This window comes from Macrosteles quadrilineatus, unplaced genomic scaffold (genome assembly GCF_028750875.1).
Source record: "Macrosteles quadrilineatus isolate MER2022 unplaced genomic scaffold, UCM_ALF_1.0 Scaffold_3__2_contigs__length_128488019, whole genome shotgun sequence".
NCBI classification, from domain to species: Eukaryota; Metazoa; Arthropoda; class Insecta; order Hemiptera; family Cicadellidae; genus Macrosteles; species Macrosteles quadrilineatus.
In genome coordinates this window covers 33948872-33969900 of record NW_026542596.1, presented here as the reverse complement: position 1 = coordinate 33969900, position 21029 = coordinate 33948872, and the positions used below count along the sequence as shown (strand labels likewise).

Sequence of the window (21029 nt, the reverse complement as noted above, 5' to 3'; positions counted from 1 at the left end):
ACAGTCAATAAATCAAGTGCGACAAATGTCAAATTATTTTAAGCCTTCAAACGGAAGAACACATATTATATACACAAGATAGTTAAGATAGCATTCACAAATTTGAAGGAGACTGCAAGCGCCGTGAATAGAAGTCGTTCGGATCGGAGTTTAAAAAAGAACGACTCTCATTATACTCAACCGATCTGTTCAGCAAGAGCTGTTCACCTTCAATTTGAATCTCCCGCTCTTTGTCGATCTGTTTTGCTTGTCGACATTTTGCGTGTCGATAAAGTGGGAAAATTTACACAACCGTCCCACATAACAGACATCCCACATAACCGACATCCCACTTTACAGACATCCCATATTACCGACACTGTCGACATTTTGAGTTGTCGACAAAGTGGGACTATTTCAGTGTCGATCTTTTGGGATGTCGATAAACTGGGACCCCACGGATATTTTGAGTTGTCAACAAGATGGGACTATTTCAATGACGACCTATATGAGGCAGGGATACCATTGAGGGGGGGCAGTGAACATTGAAATAGTCGCATAAATTAACTGCAACGTTGCATGATAACTAGGCGTGCCAAAGACAAACGGGCAAAAAATAGTCGTGCTTGCCTAGTCAGCTGTTTAATAAGGTATTTGAAAAAAGTTATATAGCTAAACTTTTAAACTATAACAAGCAAGCTTTAGCTTGAATTTGAGGTTATTTCACTCGTGCGTGAATTATTTTGATTTGATAGTGACCAATGTCATGTCCAATTTATTAAAATGATTAGCCTATTAAACATAAAATACCTAAATACTGTACCTAGCTTAGTTATTTAGCTTGTAATTTAAAATCAAGACAAATGTCCAACAGTATCACAGCACTGTCTATTTTTATACGGAAAATCTTTTTATTTTGTCTCAAGAAAGGTAAGTTAGGCCTAATGATAATGTTGACATCTCTGTTCAGAAGTCAGGCCGAGGCCTAGTTTAGCAAACCTAACTAGGCCTAGTTTAGCAAATTTAACTAGGCCTAAGTAAACTTATAAAACTTTATTTCAAATAGGCCTAGGCCTAGGATTAAATTTGATTAACTTAACCCTCCAAGTGACCATAGTTTAGGCCTTAATGTCCGCCTATTTTTGGCGCATTTGCAAGGTTTTATTAAAACGGAGGGTACAGTTTCTTAACTGGGCTATGCTAATTTCGATTGAAACTATTGATTCGATAAGTAAACCTTCATGCGATTTGTTCACTATCAGCAAGTTTGGTTGGTTAGGTTAGGTTATGGGTAGTTTAATTTAATAATAGATATATAAATATTGATTATTAATGAATATTTTCAATTCGATAGTTACAATCGATATTAGCATAGCCCAGTTAAGAAACTGTACCCAAAACGGATCTGAGAAGCTTAAAACAATGTTAATTCTACTGTTCTATATACCATTTTGTTTGGAAAATCATGGGCTTCAATATTATACATAAAACATAAGGAACATTTATTTCAAAAAAAATTTTTTGGTAAAAAAATAATATTTTGGAAAATTAAAAAAAAAAATAAGTTTGCGCTTAATGAAATTGTATAAATTATAGGCCTATAAATATTTGAAAATAGCCACTTTGTTCTAAATTTTATGAGGATTACAAATATATAATAATATAGGCTAAGGAAGTAGATTTGCAAATAAATAAGTTATGGGCAAAAACCAGATTTCAGTAAGTTACATAGCGTTTAGCTAACCATAGCTAGGAATCTGGCTGATAATTTACATCAATATCACTACCTACTTCTTCAGGATCATCAACCAGCCCTTCAAAATCACTTAAATCTTCTTATAATGCACCACGTATATCACTACTTTTGATTTTTAACACTAAAACAATGAGAAACGTAATAAAACACATCAGTCATTGGTCCGAGGGTAACCTAGCTGTTTACAAATACGCACGTCAGCTGTCTGCTACAATTACGATCGGCTCGGAGAACATAAAGCGCTTAGAGACAGACCTCTGGAGAAAGCGTAGAATATAACAAAAAGAACGATACCTAACTCGATCCATTTCAATCCGATTCAGTCCGTCATAGAGCCTTCGCCGTAAACGATGTTCGTGCGTCGAAAAATCGACGCGTGACACTACACAAAGTGTGTCGCGCGTCGATTTTTCGGAGGGTTAAATATTTAATTTTTTCAAGTAGCCTAGGTAGCGTTCCGACTCTTTGATAACCTTATGTGTAGGCCTATCTCATGACAGGGAGCAATTTGTTAATTACCTACCACTATTTAGAATAGGTTGTATGTTACCTCGAGTGAATTGATGTTATATAACTAACACTGTGGTTGGGGATGAACAAATAAGTTATTGGGTAATAACTAATACCCTTCATAATCAACATTAGGCTATTTTGTTATTGGCATTTTATGCTAACAAGCCCTAGCCAGTCAGAGTAAAGCCTTGTTCACACGGGGTGAGCTTACAAACTACTCGCCAGCGTGTAAGAAGCCGGCGAGTGAGCTTGTAGTCGTTCACACGATGCTTTTTCCACTCGTTCAGTAGCTGGCTTGAACCAAATCATCTTTGAACATATTTTGATAACATGCACACAAGTGCGCACAAGCACAAGCAACTGTGTTCTCACTGGGCTACTTTACACGTCTACTTGCTCAAAAGCTGGCTAGTTTAAGTGTTAAGTACCGCAGAGTCAACTTTTTCCAGAGCTTTTTTACAAGCAGCTTTTGAGTGAGTACTGGTACGTCGTTCACACTGAGCTATTTTACTAAAAAGCCGGTGTGTAGCTTGTAAACTCGCCCCATGTGAACGGAGCTTTAGGATGTTTCCCGTCCTACATAACCTAGGCCTAGCCTATGCTACCATCCTGCTGATACAGAACTGAAGAATATTTACTGCAAAACCATCAATAATATCACATTTGCGTTAAAATACACCTAGTTGCAATTAACATTAAAGCGTTTACTCATTTTCATAGTTGGGAAAGTTATTAAAAAATTCTAACTAGTTAGAAGTTATAAGTTAGTCCCATATAAAGTAACTGATATAAGTTACTACCTAGTTAATTATTTTAAAAAGTAACTGATAGAAGTTATTAGTTATTTGAAAAACTTAGTTATTTGAAAAACTAACTGATAGAAAATAAAGTTAGTTTTCATAGAAGTTAGCTGTTTTTGGGGAAGTTGTTTTAAAGGTTTTCATATTTAATGAATTAATGACACATCTTGGTTACATTACTAATCTATACTATAATATGAGTAAAGTTAGCGCAAATCCTATACTCTAATACGAGCAATGTTTGCTTGTATGCTTGCTTTCTTGCTTGCTTGCACAAAGATTTCAAAAACGGCTCCGACGATTTTCTTCAAATTTTGTGAATAGTTCATTTCTGGCCTAAAAACGAGTTTCATGCAGTTAGAACTGCCAACAAAAATGTAATTACGTAGAAAAATGAAACTGAAAATCACATTTTTTTAACATTAATCTTATGGGTTGCTAGGTAACCATGTTGGTTAACAAGGAAAAAGTAAACAAAAGACTTGAAGTTGTAGCATGTGTTCATAATAAGCCAACTACCCACAGTAGCCTATACTAGCAAATTACAAATACAGTACAAAAGGAAAAACATCACTTGTTAATATTGAGCAAAGATTATACTTAAGATTACTCGATACATTGTAGTTAAGGGTAGCAGTGCGAAGTCTAGGATCTGTTTATGACGAATACATTAAGGTATCTGCAATCCTAAAATGCTATGGGAAGGGAAGGAAACAGGTCCGTGACGTAGGAAGTAGTCAAGGAAGTAGTCAAGGCGAGCTGTCCGGAGTGTGGGAACTGTTTATGACGATTAGATTAATGTATCTGCAATCTTTAAATGCAATGGGAAGGGAGGGAAACATGTTTGCGACGTAGGAAGTGGTGAAGGAAGTAGTAAAGGCGATTAGTATGGAGCGTGGGAACTGTTTATGACGATTAGATTAACGTATCTGCAATTCTGAATGCTATGGGAAGGGAGAAAAACAGGTCCGCGACGTTGGAAGTGGTGAAGGAAGTAGTCAAGGCGAGCTGTCCGGAGTGTGGGAACTGTTAATAACGATTAGATTAAGGTATCTACAATCCTAAAGTGCTATGGGAATGGAGGGAAACAGGTCCATGACGTTGGAAATGGTGTAGGACGTTGTAAAGGCGAGCCGTATGGAGTTTGGGATACAGATTTATGTATCTCCGATACTAAGACTGCTTTCAGAGTGAACTAATGATTTTCTCCGAGCAAAGCTCGGTCCCCAGGTACTAATTTAAAAACGGGCCCTACAATTTCCTCCAAATTGTTAGAAATATCTTAGTTTTAGGCTAAAAACAATATCCATGCCAGACTCTGTTCTAGGAAAATTTGTTTTTCATTAAAACTTAAAATTAAATTTCTATATTTCTAACATTTAGGGCCATGTCATACGAGCGCTGTTGCCGTCGCGCAGATGCCGTCGAGATAGCGCCGGAAGAAGTACATGTCATACGTGACGGCAAATGCGTCGCGTTGATGCCGTCCCACCAACGCCAGGTGCCTGTCATACGTAGCGTCTTCCGGGCGCATTTGCCGTCACGGCAAAGATGGACACCATCCAGTTTGGTTGTATCAGCTTTTTGCACATTTTAGATACATATGAAGAGTATCATTTTAATCAAAGGGACAGCATTATTTTTATTAAATATAAAACAAGTACAACTGATTTCCACATCTGATTCAGTTTTCGTGCATGGCCTCCCAATCCTCGTTCCAGCACTGTGCCTTCAGTTGCCTGTTGCTGTAATCACTCGACTTTACATCGTACAAAGGTGGCAGTTTTTCAACTAAATAAATAGATTTTTCCGTATTAAACATCGTATCAAATACCGTAATGATCACTCCAAAGGTGTTCCAGTAGTTGTTCTGACAGTGCTCACGCGGCAAATGCGTCCCGCTGGCGCTAGCGCTCAAATGACAGGGTCCCGCGTTACGTGCGCCGCGTCGCTAACGCGACCGTCCGCGTTGGCAGCGCTCAGCGTCCGGCTAACGCGGACTCGACGACGGCATTAGCGTCCGTATGACATGCTCCATAAGAACCCCATTACCGGGTTGGAGCGACTTTAACGCGACGGCATCAGCGCGACGGCAACAGCGCTCGTATGACATGGCCCTTAGTGTTAATGACTAATTTCATATATATGTATGACCATTGATTAATCTTTATATTTCTGTTGTATGGTTTATTTGTGAAGATTAATTATCACTTGTTTTAATATTGTTAAATGGGTAAATAAATAGTGATAAAAATGTTGTACTGAAATTGACTACGGTACTTTTATTTTGACTTTGATAATTGACAATTTAATAATTAGTCTTATGGATTGGATTGTAAAGTAGCTATGACAGTGTTATGAAAATGTAAACAAATGGATTGTAACACAAACTTTTAACAAATAATCTACAGTACAGTAGCATTACCAAAGCTAATTACAAAATACAGTACAAAGGAAAAGGGAATATCTATGAATGCAAGATTGAGAATTGCTTATACAACACATTTGCATTGTATCATGTATTACTAACCAAAGGGATGATTACGACTGTTAAAAAACATTAAGTGTTTTACAGCAAAACATTATACTGATACTAAAATAAAGGTGTAAGTAAAGGAAAGGCCAAGGACGTTTTGTATTTCAATGTGCCGCACGAATTGATACGTTATTACACCATCCCGTAATTATAGTTGCGACGTTCCGCGATCCCAGTGACTAACGCAATATTTATTTAATATTAATAATTAATATATATTAATTTAGCAGCTGCTGTCACAGGAAGGTTAGGCCCTATGTTTATAAGATTGGTTGATTAATAACAATGCATGTAAACGTCGCTATTCACATACATAACAGACGGTATTTGCTTTTTGGAAATGCAGCATTGCTTTGTCATTTGCATTATTTGTTGCCAATGAAGCCGCACGAACTTATGAATGAGGCCCCTAACAGTTCAAGAATAAAAGCCAGATTCACTAAAAGTATATTCCACTACACCTAACATTCAGAATTCCGAAGATAGATTATATTGAAAAATTTATGTAATTGATAAGGCTGAGATAAATGACATCCGCATGTTATGCGATTCCAGATTTAATAGTAAACCAGTGACCAATTTATCAATAGATGGTTATTCATCTGCACAGAAGTAAGGTATGATGACCGACGTGACGAAGGAAAAATTAAAACTTACACAGCTTTAGGGTGGGCCTCCGTTTGAATTAAGAACGTGCCTTCTCAATAAACAGATATTTAAAAAAAGCATGGATTTAATCTGCATAACACTGATGAAATCGTGGAAGTGTTTACCACAAAAGATCCACCAATACGATTTTAATACTATTTTAAGGTTCCTCAAAAGTATTCTACATATATTCCTCCAAAAGAAGAGAAACCAGTTAACATAATAACAATAACTCCTACGACGTACTGTATAAGAAATATGCTAGGTAGGCCTATTCATTGAATGATCAACCATATTTTGTTACTAACACAATAGACATTATTGTTTTTACACTTATTTATTAGGTACTCATTAAACAATACTAAATGATCAATTCTTTTGATAATTTCACTCTATTTATTGCAGTTAGATTAATTAGCATAAGCCTTTAAAGCAACTGTCGATTTCTAAGGGTTTCACCCAGTATATTTTAGATTACAAAATTAAGCTGCTCAATACCATTAATAAGGCCTACTAATGTAGCATAGCTTAAACCAAGTGGAGTTGTGATAGGCCTAACTCATAATATTATGCTATCAACATACGGTACTGTATTATGTTGATGGTAGGCTATAACAGCATTAAGTCTAACTTGAAATTATATTTTTGGGTACACTCCCGCAGAGAACCTACGATATATATTAGGGCAACAAGATGTTGGGCTTCATCTCAAGATCTACCCCTGGGATTAACAACCTTGATGCCCTAAGATTGCTATGCTGAGCTATGGTGAGACAGCTTGTGGAGTACGTCAGACCCGTGTGGTCACCCTATACCATTAGTGAAAAAAAACACTTGAACCATTGCAGAGACGTTTCATCCTCTTAGTGGAAGTTTGCAATGGCTTCAACTACGTGGATGTCCCTGTTAATTTTCTCTCTTTTGAGCTCCAGATTGCATCTCTTGCGGTGCTCCGTGAAAAGACTGACTTAGTTTCTGCCAAAAACAATCAGAGGTCTTCTATTTTGTCCGGACATCCTGTCAAAAATAGATTTAAAAGTAGGGACCCTCTGGAACTAGGAATAGGGAAATATTTGTCCGAAGGCACTACACCGTGTCATTCAACTTCCACAGTACACTAGCTCGTCTTGGCTGGCTTCGAAACCGTGTTGCTCTGGACTGTGACCTGTTCACACAGTCTCTCACATTAGAAGATGTGCCAAGAAAATCTTCACGTCTTGAACCTGCACGAGCATAAACTACCACCTGACGCATATTCACTAATAGCCTATTTATTTATCTTGTCTCTGATGTATGCAAAATTGGTAGAACTGTATTATTTTTGTTTGTTCCTGCATCCATCCTATGTTCATATTTATTATACAATTTCACACTGTAGGCCTATTTTTTTATCGCACTTGTGCAATTAATTCTTGTTGCCATTATAACTTTCTATATATAATTGTAAATATTTATATTGTTACTATTCATTCCTAGTTGTAAATGTATTTTTACCGTAAAGTGGCTATGCCTTTGGGAAATAAAAAAAAAATTAAGTATGAATAACGATAAATATTGAAATATATCGATATTAATCTGGTTCGATATTAATATCACAATGGTTTGAATTTTACTATATGATATAAATAATACCCCCGCCGCAGGAAACCTGCAGAGTGCAGACTAAGCAAATTTTCATTTACCTGGCTGGATTTCTACTAAAATATTCCCTCAAAATTGTCAGATTTATTTCCTATTTAAATAACATTAATTTTAATGAGTACCTAGGTTTGCTGCTACAGGGAAGGTGTGTTTTTTATTGAAATTTTGATAGGCCCTAGCTTAGTATGAAATAAACAAAATTGCCAAATTTGGTCAAAATATATCCATAAACAAGCAAACTACATTACAACAGTTTATTTATTCTCCATAAGAATAACACATGAATTTTAATAGTAACATGTTTACCGCAACCTAATGCAACAGAAAATATCTCAAGAATTAGATAATATATATATATATATATATAAGAATTTGAACAGAGGGTAATTTTGGCCTCTGGGCCCTGGGGCCACCTCAAAACAAAAAAGTAAATCGGTCCCGGGTCTAGGTCTTACCATGAGACCTACCACGGTAATAGCTTGTTTGCTATATGAGAAACTCGCTGATATTTCCTGCATAAACTAACCTTATCTAACTAATCAAACTTTTTAAAACATATCATAATTCCGTTTGATCCCACATGCCTTTTCTGTTATGAAACGGAATTTTGAAATGATCATTTGTAGAGAAAGTTTGGTTAGATATGTAAGATTAGTTAAAACAGTTTTATTTCTTAATCCATGTTTATTATTTTTGCCTAAACAAGATTAGTACTCAACTTGTAATTTAAACGTGTTTGAAGATATTAAAACAGAAGCAATATGGATAAACTTAGTAAAGGTAAACAAAAATATCGATATAGGTATCTAAAAGAAATCATCGATAATAATGAATGTTTTCCCTTAACAGGAAAGTATCAGGAAATTACTGTAGAAGTCTACCCATTTTTTTCTCCCAAAAGAATGTGATATACTTAGCCTAAATAATTGTGTAAACAATAGGATTTATAAGTAACGTGCCTCTTCAAAATTGTCATTTACAATTAGGCTATATAAAACACTATATAAAAATTTTTGGTTTTTCTTTTCAGAGACCTGACGGGTGCTTTGCCTGCAATTCAAGGTTGCTAATGGAACTTGGTTTCGCTGATTGATTAATGATTGAAAAAAATTCCAATGACAAGAGGAATTAATCAGAGAAGATAACAAAGCTCTGTATATTGAAATGAGTAAGTTAAAATTTGTTTACCTTGCTTCGAAAATTGTAATTTTTGCTTTGAGTTCATCCCATAAATAGAGATAATTCTCCTTGCCAATCTATCCTTTTTAGCAAACTATAGAAATTCAAATTTATTTATTTTTTATTGACATCTTACAACACAATATAGTCTGCATTAGAACAAAGAATGATATGACATATCGTAACTAAAAATTTTACAATTTTTTCAAATCAAATTATGATTATTGTTGTAGGCTAGCTAGGCCTATATAACTTTTATATCCGTGAACTTCATAAGTAATTTTGAGTAATTGTAAGGGGGATGATCTTGAAAGAGTTCACAAACTAGCAATATGGGTAACCTTAAATTATGAGGTTTTGAAATCAAATAAAAACATTGTTTTTAGCGAACTTCCCTATAGGGAAGTAGCTATTACCGTAGGTCTCATGGTAAGACCTAGGCCCAGGACCGATTTACTTTTTCATTTTGATGTCCCCAGAGGCCAAAAACACTATTCGCTAAAAAAATATAAATATATGTGTCCGTGAACAACTTGAGTAATTTTTGTCGATTTTTATAAAATTTTGTTAGAAGGTGTAAGGCAGGATAAACTTGAATGAGTTCGCGAACTAGAATGATCAGACTATGGGAATGGGGTTTAACAAGGGGTTTTATGGGGTAAAAATGGGTTTTACTCATTTTTTACCCTTAAAACACAAAATATATCCATTTACCTCCAGACCTTTTTGAAGAGCTTAAAAAAAAAAAATAATAATTTAGTATATCAAAGTGTTTTTGTACGGTTATTGGTTATGGAGAAAATTCAAAAAAATGTTCATTTAAAATTCCCATGTTATTCTTAATGAGAATATTGTGAAATGTTTTAGTTGGCTTGTTTATGGATATATTTTGATCAAACTTGGCAGATTTATTTGTTTTATACTAAGCTATTAATATTTCAATAAAAAACACACTTTATTAGTTTCCCTGTATGCCTAGCAGCAAACCAAGGTAGGCCTACTCGTTAAACATAAATGTTAATTTAATAGAATTATTGAAAATCAATCCATACAAATGGAAATTCGCTTAGTCGGCAGGATTGCTGCAGCGGGGGTATTTCACATTTCATCCTTAAAACAAACAAAAATCCAGTTTTCATTAGGCCTACTATGTAGTAGGTCTTGTGGATTGCAGCTTTTAGTGTTAAATTAATTATTTTGAATTCCTTTATTTTTCAAGGTCGAAAGTGCAAAACCGCACCACAGGTGATAGCAGTTGATGATGATATTGATGACGTGGAAGTTGTGTTTACCAACTTAGACAAAACACATGTTTACCGCAACCTAATGCAACAGAAAATATCTCAAGAATTAGAACTCCTTCAGGTGATGAGTAAACAATCAGTGCCGACAACCTTTGTCATGTTCAAAGTAAGTTTCAACTTCTTATGACTATATTATTTAGCCTACTATGTTTGTTTGGTATCATATAGAGGTGGGCGTTATTTAACGTAAAACAGTGGTATAAATAGCCTAATACTATGACTTAAGTAAAGTCACCTATTATTTCAAAAATATCAACTTACTGTTAATATTTTATTTATATCTACTTTTATTATCATATGTTTTTCTACTGTTTATGTTTTGTAAACGTTCATGAATTAGGATTTTGTGTTGAGTTAACATGTGTGTTTTTATATTTATTTTATAATTAACTAGCTGTACCCGCGGGCTTTGCCCCGTTTAACTTCATAAGTGAGCCCGTTCGCGTGGCTCAATCACGTCCTGGTTGAACCCGCGGACTTTGCCCCGTTTAACTTCATAAGTGGGCTCGTTCGCATGGCTCAATCACGTCCTGGTTGAAGTTCGTTCGCTACGCTCACTCACTTTTAGGTTAGAGCTCGTTCGCTGCGCTCACTTGCCTTCAGGTTAGCTTGTTCGCTACGTTAACTCGCCTCCAGGTTGAAGTTCGTTCGCTACGCTCACTCACCTTTTGGTTGCAAATTAGCTGTTGTCATAAATGTAAAAGAAATAATAGTGCTGCACCCTGTTGGTAATACTTGTAACAGATGAAATTCAGATGAAATTCTAATATTTTCTAATATTTGTAACGGAGGCTAACATCATGAAATAATATTTTCTATATGGCCGGGAAAAAATTGCATTTTTAGAAAAAAAAAATGTTTTCATTTTAGGAAAACATTTTATAACTTTTTATTTTTAGGAGCTTATCAAATAGGTACATTGATATTTTGACATAGGAAAATTAATTTGCTACAACCTTTATATATGAATTAAATGTGACGGATTTTTTTTTCTTTGTATTATTGTGGGTTGCTTTCAAAATTTGTAATTTGCAAAAACCGAAAATTTGAAAGTTGCTATGCTCAAACGAATTGCTAAATGAAAGTACTTTTTACATAATTATATTCTAAATTTATTGCTGATTCAGAATATGTATATATTTACCTATGTACTTATTTGTCCTCTGAATTTTTAGTACGAGCGAGTGAAATAACGCTGAACATGTCTCCCTATTGAAAGCAATTTGGCTTAAACATCCCTGACGAGGAAGTAGGTGCCAAAATAATAGTATTATATTTCCTATTACCGGTACTGAAAAATTAAGAAATGTTTCTGACTATTTTTGCAAAGTATCAGTATTTCCCATCTCTAGAATTTTATTAAAAATTGTTTTAGTAATTTTATAGTGACAATATACTTATTGTCATGGTAAAATTAAAAATCAAGTTTTACCAACTCTTCTGCATCTCTTATATTAAAATATATCCTCATGTCAATGTTCTAAAGTTCAGCTCTTTATAAAGCACTGATCCATGAGTACATTTTAGAGTGTTTATTTTAAGTTGTGTAATTCGATGCCATGAAGCCTTTGCTTAGTAAAGAACCCTCCATCCATTAATTTACTTAAATTAAGTTACATTAATTTTTTTAGTTTAAGCCGTTGTGGCGTAATTTTCCTGGCGGACGACAAGTGGGAAATTACGCCACCGGTAAGAAAACGAGATCCCAGGATTCGCCCTAGTCTGGTCGCGGGGAGTTTCCCAGGAGTCGATAGTGATTCGGATAGCCTAAATTTGATAGCCCTGGTTGTCAGAGCTCGAGACAAACGTTGCGGGTTACTAAACACCCTACTCAAAATCACCACTCTAGCCTAGGGCTTGTGGGGAAATAAATAATTTTGACTTGACTCTGTGGGCAAATATCTAAATGACACACAACTAGCTAACTCAACGAATCAACAAGTAAGCTAAATAGTCACTCCGCTTACCTACGGAGTTAAATCGTCAACCTGTAACAAACAAGGTTAGTACAAGATAGGCCTAACCTAGCCTAACTCCCACAGAGTCCAAATTTACTAAAACAAGAAAACAAGTTGGCTTAAATTGCACTAGTGAGACACAAAACGAGAGAAAAACTGAAACTAAAAATAAAACTGCTCCTGGAGCTGATAACGAAAAACTAAAACTTTTCCTCACGTGTTCAACTTAAACCAACTTCGACAGAAATTGTCCAGCAGAAACCTGTCTGCTGGAACAAACTTTGGGACGTTTGGGAACTTTACAAAGGGTTTTAAGAATTAAAAAGAAAGTCCCAAATATGGATTATGAAACGTTAATCGAAATGATCTGTCACCAACTCCGATACTTTAACAAATTAGTTGGTTAAGGCGTATGACTAGGTCCGCGAATCAGGCCTAGCCTTCAAATTCAACCAAACTTCGTACACAAAAACTGGTCAAGTAATATACAATAATCTGTAAGTTAGTTACGAAACTTACCCGATGACGAAATTATATCAAAATATATCCTACAAAACAATACATACGAACTTAAGTTTTCAGAGCTTGCGATGCGAACTTGCACTCTTGCACGAATTTTCGGGACGAACCAAAACGAAAACGAACTTAACTTACGAAAAGCCGGGCTTCAGAATGACAATTCTCTTCTCTTCTCAGTTCACCTCCCCCCAATTCGAGACGAAGGTTAAAACACTCGCTGATTGGTCAACGAGTTACAGAAACAGAAAAAAACTGGCAGCGAAGGCAGGCGCATGGCAGCTTTAACATGCTTTAAAGCTGCCTCCCTCAAAAGGTGGGTCAGCTGCTCTTATTTTCTCCCGTAGCCCGCCCTCGGACGTAGTCGAACAACCAAACAACCAAACTGACACCAACGTCGTCTGCGATCTTGGAATTTGAGGTTAAGTGCGATGTCAGTTTAGCGTCGCGACTAGGGCACAACAACATTTTACATTCAGCTGTTTAAGTTTCGTGGTTTAGCCGTTATTTTACCCCCTACACATTTGACCTGTTACACCGTACTAAAACACACATGGGTACCGGTTATTGGAAGTGCTAAAGGGTGAGGGGGGGGGGGGGGGGTTAGAGGGAATGAGTAGCAAGACACAAATGTTTTCACAAAAGTATCCCCACCATCCTCCTCGTCTGGACCCAACCAGATCTGGTCGCACGCACAGAAACTTTGGCTGAACTGTACTAGCTGCTATGAATGCCTACAAATTCCTTATTCACCTTGTGTCACATTCAAGTACTCTCCAAATACATTAACACAGTTTTTCACAAGAAATATACATAGGTACTGTAAAAAAGTGTGTTACACATACGTTTACTGTATTAACTTTATACTTCCTGAAATTATTTTGGTTATACGTTGATATTACAACATCTATGAAGCATTTTTGCAGCTTTTTATTTTTCACTCTCGCCTAATATGGTATGATTAAGTCCAATGATAAAATTTTGTTTCTTTTCAGGAGCTAGCAAGAAAGCTGGATTTTCAATATGGAGACGATGTTATAGCATCAGCCTGGCAAAGGATTGTTAAAAAAATTTCAGTGAAATTAAGTAATACACTAAATAATCAATCACCTCTTGGCCTTTTAAGACACCTCCGATTTTCTCCCCAAGGAAATATTTCTGCTCCCTCCTCTTTTATAACATCTACAACAACTTCCCCTTCACCTTCCTTGTTCCCTTCAATATCATCACCCGTACCTGTTGCTCTGATTGCGAGTCAGCAAGTTGGTACAAGGACAAAGTGCTCCAAAAATATCCCAAACTTTGTTCATACAATAGTAGTTGATGATGACGCAAGTGAACCGCCAAATAATATTACTTGTAACAAACGAGAAGTGAAAACGCAAAAAAGAAAATCTAGTCAATTAGACACATTAGCTAAAAGTGACAATACGGTTTCTAGAGATGAACAGTCATGTACTGATTCAGACATTTCAAGAACTGGTGGTGGTAAGTACATTATAGGAGAGTCAAATAGAAATGAAAGTAGTCTTTTAAACACACCATCTACAAACTCTTGTGATAGTGCAACTTCTAAACAAAGTCCACCAGGTGTTGAAAATAAGTTGACAAAGATGAGTCGTAAATCTTCAAGTAAGCAGTCCGTGTCACCCGAATCTTCAAAGTTGACAAAGAAGAGTCGCAAATCTTCAAGCAAGCAGTCGGTGTCACCTGAATCTCCAAAATTGACGAAGAAGATCCGCAAATCTTCAAGCAAGGAGTACTTGTCAGCGGAATCTCCAATACCATCAGAGTCTAAAATTGCAGAAAACCACGTCGGAGTCAAAGCTAAAATTATCAGGAAGAAACAGACTTCTTCTTCAAACTCCAAAAAAAAGCTCAGTCCAAACAACAAGATGAGTGATGCTGACTTTAAAAAGTTTAAGGCTGAACAAAAGCGTTTAAAACTTGAACAGAAACGAGAATTTGAAATTGAACAGTTACAAAAAGTGCATGATAGATTAGTTGATGTTATAATTCCTAAGTATTATGGTAAAGTTCCAGATGAGAAAGGTTGATAATACTGTTTTTTTTTCATGTTGTTTTATAATTGGAGTAGTTTATTCTACTTTTTGCTAATACGGCTGAATATTCAAATAAAATTAGAGTATGTATAGTTATGACTGGGTAGCTGAGTAATTGTAGTGCTTTCCTAGCAATCAAAAGGATGCCAAATGTAGATCCTGAGAAAAGTAGCTTTTTGATGGTTTGAAACTGGACCTAGCTGTTCCTGATATGACTGGGATGGTGGTGTCGTCCTGTAATCCAGCTACTAGGAGGTAAAAAATGCTCAAGTAAAAAAAATGTCAAAGGTAAAAAATTTCATGCGTCAAGCATGACGTCACGATAGAAGACGGCAATGACGTAATGTTTGCCGTTTGTGATCAGCTGCTTTTTTAAATCTTTCCTTGGAAAATAAATAAATAAATACCTACGTCATTGCCGTCTTCTATCGTGACGTCATGCGCCGAGCATTACAGCCTGTTTTTTAGTGTGGCCTTGACTTATCTCAATTGGTAAAGATAATTTGCCTCACCAACCTTTTTTAAATTGAGAATAAATATTTTATGTCATTTTATTTTTACTGTGTAAGGAATATGATCTAATTTTATTCTTTTTTGTCTTATCATTTGAACTGTAATGATACAGTTCACTCAGTATAGGAGGACATACATTATTTCTTCGGTGAAATTCAAGTTTTACTTGGCTGTTTGTTCTCGTCACAAGTTAATGAGTTTGGTTCATGTGACAAGTTAATGAGTTTGAGTTTGCTCCAATGTAATGAAGGTAGAAAAAGAATTGAGTTCATTTTGGTTAAGTTACAGCTTTGGAAGAGGCATGGCTTAGCATTTCATTCTCAGTTTCTTACGTTAATCATACTTTTAAGATTCATCATTGTTCTCGGATGCTTTGTATTTTATTTATTAACTTATTTTGCTTTTTCCTTGTCGAAGGTGTTTGGTTATTACCTAGATAATTGTTCTGTTTTCTGGAAAGTTTATTTGCTTTTATTCATCCTATTTTGCAGCTGCATCATATACAGTGTGCGGCAAAAAACCCATAAAAGCTGTTGTTCTAAAGTTGTTAATCCACCACATGATTGTGCTACTTGACGGAATCCACGTCGCCCTAGTTAAAAGAATGTATCAAACTTCCGCTTGGTTGCATTGACTGAATCATAATTTTTTTTAATTCGTCTCGATAACAAACGCACGTTGCTCAGGTGACCACTGCTTTATGACCACAGATAAGGGCATCGTGTAGGCTTTCCAACGAGCCTTAAGACAGTGACACACTATCAATATTTTCCCCGATCAAGACCCCGAACCGAACAGGGAGTCCAGACGGCGACCAGACATCAGGCCGAGCAGGGAGACAAGCACTCTGGGGGGTTTTTTTTTTGAGAAGGATCAAAGAAAAGATCGTTCCGATGTACGATAGTGTGTCACGGTATATTTTTGCGGTATATTAGCGTTGACATTTCTAATTTAATATGGCAATTAAACTCTTGGTCAAATAAATAAATGTTGGGTAATGTTTTGCCGTTATATATTATAGGCATTGTAATTTTGTAATACTTTTGGTCAAGGTTGAAAATGTATTTTACAAGTTGAAACCACTAAATCATTCAATAATGTTAAACCTGAATCAAGTAATAGATGTTATGCTTAAATTCTTTCAAAATTAATTTAAACATTAATATTATTAAAGGCAATTAAAATGATAATTCTGTAACATGTTATTTCATGTTTTATTACTGGTTTAATATTACTGCCTCCGCTCTCTCACTCACACAAGCTCTCTATAAACTCCCTTTTACCGCGCTCGGTAGAACTCGTCTGGTCTTCGTCTTGTTCAGGCAAATGTTCGGATTGAAATTTCTTTGATATATACCTCCCTTCTCCCTGCTCAGTTCGGGGTCTTGATCGGGGAAAAGATTGATAGTGTGTCACCGCCTTAACCCCACCACTCTCAGACGACCTGTCACTGAACAGTGCGCTGCAGAAAATAGATTGTTTTTTTGCCGCACCCTGTAATTTTGTTAATGTTCATGGTTTGCAAATCTTAACGACTATCACAGTGTAAGCTAATTAATTATGTTGTTCTACAAGCTATTAGGGAGCCATTCGATATGAATGAATAACAGGGATTTTAAACAAAAGTTGACAATAATAAAGAGCCCTAGTTTCATAAAGATATTTTTTTAACATTGTTTTCCATAGAAAATGGAGTTTCCATTGACAAATAAATAGTTTATCTTTGTTAACTACAGAAGTTTTATTTTCAAAAAAAGTTGTAACCATGTATGTGCTTATTGTACTGTTAAAGCTTGTTTACACGGGAATTCCGAAATCATTAAGTTGTAAAACTTGTGTTGGAAACACTGTTGTCAAAAGTGGTACAAGTGTTCAAATTAGGTACAATGGTAGAACATTATGACAATGGTAGATGTGTTATACTATATCATACTGTAAATTTATGAACCAAATTTTATCAAACTGTGCGAAAAAGTAAATCGGTCCCGGGTCCAGGTCTTACCATGAGACCTACGGTAATAGCTTATTCTCTATATGGGAAATTCGCTAAAAGCTAAGAACGCTCTTACTGTATTTAGCATTTTTAATTCTCTATCAAACGATACCAGCAGGTTCAAAAAGATCGAATAACAAAATATAGCTGAAATATCTTGATTTTTAGTTGTAAAATGAGGCAAACCTAACTAGCGTAGCCTTATTCTACTCCATGTTACAACTAAATACCCCCGGCGCAGCAAACCTGCAGACTAAGCAAATTTCCAAATTCGATCTGGCTGGATTTCTATAACTCAATAACTCGTTTATTCAACCAAAGTAACAAATACAGATTTGCATTAGTCATGTCAAACAAAATTTATATCTTTACGTCTAAAATTAAAATAAAACAATTGTGGTTCAATCAAACTAGATTTACGAGTGACAACCTTCTTCAAACTTAATTAAAATTAAACCCATCAGCGACACATTCACACTTCACAGACACTGTAGCAACTTTTGACCAAGAGCAATTTTTCAAATTGCCTTTTGAAGCGGACCAAGTCCGGACCAGCTCCAGCTCCAGCTGAAGGGAGGAAGGAAGTAGATTGAAAAGTGTAATGCCGATGTAATGGAAGTGTCTCTTAAAGAATGACGTTGAATGAGATTGTAATTTAAGATGTGAATTGTTACGTAGTGTTTATGAATGAGTATGTGAAGATTGATATTGGTGTAGGTTCCTTTTAATGAGAGTCAAAGATTCCAAAATGTATATTGAGGGAAATGTTAAAATTTGCGATGAAGCAAAGTACTGTCTGCAAGATGTTCTTCTATTCAAACCAAAGATTATCCTGTCTGCCTCTTCTTCTGGAAGAAGAAGCTTCTTCTGGAGCCAGAAGAGGAAAGACGTTTTCCCACACCGGCACTGCATATATCAGGTGTGGATTTCTACTAAAATATTCCCTAGAAATTGTCCGATTTATTTCATATTTAAAAAAAAAACATTAATTTTAGTGAGTATTTCATTTTCAAGAGTTGTTAGCCTCCGGATTACGTTTGAATATTTATAATGGTTTAAATACCTGCATTCAGTAGGCTAATCCAAAATGTTGCTTGTGGCAACTATAGTTTCAATTCACAGGGAATCATCTTCAGGCCGTACCCATTCTTCCGTACCCATGGGCCGTACCCCATTCGTCGTTATTCACCTCCGTATATTTAGGAACCATGATTCCATATATTTAGTGAGTACTTAGGTTTGCTGCTACAGGAAATATATCGAGGCGTGTTTTATATTGCGATGTTGATAGCTTAGTATGCAATAAACAAAATTTCCAAATTTGGTAAAATATATCGATAAACAATTAAGCAAACTACAACAGTTTATTTATTCTCCATAAGAATAACATGGGAATTTTAAATTTAGATTTTTTTTTACTAGTGTACCTGTTGCTCGAACTCGAGCAATTAGGTATAACAGGCGTTATTTTAAAAACGAATAACAGTCATAATTATTTGCTGATGACTTTAAAAGATTCGACTCAAAGATTATGGAAATAATCAAGATGTACGTAACAGATCGATATAATCAACATTTCTTGTAAATATATCATTTTTCAAAAGCTGATGTTGTTTTTTAGTGTTCCAAATCTCTACGAATAGCATTACTCAAAGCCGCATTATGTTGTCAATAATAACGGTTATAAATTAAAAAACCATTATTTCTATTTCTTCTCCTTGGTGGTGTTATATAACTTTCCTATATTTCCGTAGTAGTTTGTAAATCTGCACTGCACTTTCAAAGATTACTTAGAAATGCAGCACAGTGTAATTTCTGAACAGTATTAACAGTACATTGGGCAAACAAGTCGAAGTTTTAAAAAACGTTTCAAAGAAAACATTTATTTATATCAAAAGGTCGCCGGTTCGATCCTGAGAAAAGTCAGTAGCTTTTTGATGGTTCGAAACTGGACCCAGCTGTTCATCCTGACTAATGAAACCGCTAATCTTAGTCAATAAATACCCCCGCCGCAGCAAACCTGCAGACTTAGCGAATTTCCATTTGCCTGATTGGATTTACACTAAATAATGTCTCCTTAAAAATATCACATTTGTTCCCTATTTAAACAGATTTAGTTTAACGAGTACTTAGGTTTGCTGTAACAGGGAGGGTAAAAAAGTATTTTTTTGTAAAATTTAATAGTTTAGTATGAAATAAATCCATTTTCCAAATTTGATTAAAATATGTTCATAAACAAGCAAACTACAACAGTTTTCATTTTCTCCATAAGAATAACATGGGAATTTTAAATTACACTATTTTTGAATTTTCTCCGTGACCGTTAGGCATACAACAGCGCTCCAATATACTAAATTATTTGTTTTTTTAAGCTCTACAAAATGGTTTAGAAAAAAATTGTGAAATTTTGTGTTTTTAGGGTCAAAAATGGGAAAAACTTATTTTTAAAAAATAATACTAAAATAAAACTCCCCATAAACCCCCGTTCCCATAGTCCGATCATGCTGGTTCGCGAACTCATTCAAGTTTATCCCGCCTTACACCTTCAAACCAAATTTTATCAAAATCGGACCAAAATTACTCAAGTTATCGTGCGGATGGACACACACACACATATATATATATATATCTCTAATATATAAAATTCTCGTGTCACAGTGTTTGTCTGCAAACTCCTCCGGAACGACTTCACCGATCGTTATGAAATTTGGTGTGTAAATTCTGTAGGTATGCGAATCGGACGTAAACTATTTCCCGTTTCGAAATTCTTAAAAGGGCCCCGCCCCAATGGCTCTAGAGTTTCCCATGTTAACCTTATGAGAAATGGAATTAATGAATCTTAACAGCTGTTTCAATTAAACAAGTTGGTTCTGTTCTATGATGTTCAATAGCATTAAAGTTACAAGGATTACCAACAGGGTGCAGCACTATTATTTCTTTTACATTTATGACAAGAGCTAATTTGCAACCAAAAGGTGAGTGAGCGTAGCGAACGAACTTCAACCTGGAGGCGAGTGAGCGTAGCGAACGAGCTCCAACCAGGACGTGATTGAGCGATGCGAACGAGATCATCTTGAAAATTAAACGTAACGGTACTTTCTTTCCATCGGTCTGTCTTAGGGGAAACCCATGGTGGAAGGAAAAAACATAGGTGTGCTATTCCCACATATTCTGACGTCACTCGGATTGCAAACAAAAGATCATCTGATTGTAACTGTCAAATTTAGTATGTATTTGTTTTTATTTGATTGTTATTGTTTTCATAATAATAAAAACAATAACAGCCAAATCAAAACAAATACATATACTGATTTGACAGTTATAATCAGATGATCTTTTGTTTGCAATCCGAGTGACGTCAGAATATGTGGGAATAGCACACCTATGTTTTTTCCTTCCACCATGGGGGAAACCTATAACTTAGGCGATACGAAGTTCGCCGGGTCAGCTAGTAGATATATAAAAATTTGAACGAATGGTGTTTTTGGACTCTGGGGACATCAAAATGAAAAAGTAAATCGGTCACGGGCCTAGGTCTTACCATGAGACCTACGGTAATAGCTACTACTTCCCTATAGGGAAATTCGCTAAAAAGCTACACAGGTCATTACACACCATTCTACACTCATC

The 21029-nt window shown here is 35.6% G+C and overlaps 1 protein-coding gene across 1 annotated transcript; it reads left to right on the top strand.

Annotated features, from left to right (window-relative positions):
- The first annotated feature begins 732 nt into the window (after positions 1-732).
- Positions 733-17191, top strand: LOC128990615 (uncharacterized). The gene is made up of 4 exons (XM_054413086.1): positions 733-909; positions 8904-9041; positions 10272-10462; positions 13826-17191. Exons 2-4 carry the CDS (start codon positions 9038-9040, stop codon positions 14885-14887), a joined length of 1257 nt encoding a protein of 418 aa, XP_054269061.1. The 5' UTR covers positions 733-909; positions 8904-9037; the 3' UTR covers positions 14888-17191.
- Positions 17192-21029: the final 3838 nt, after the last annotated feature.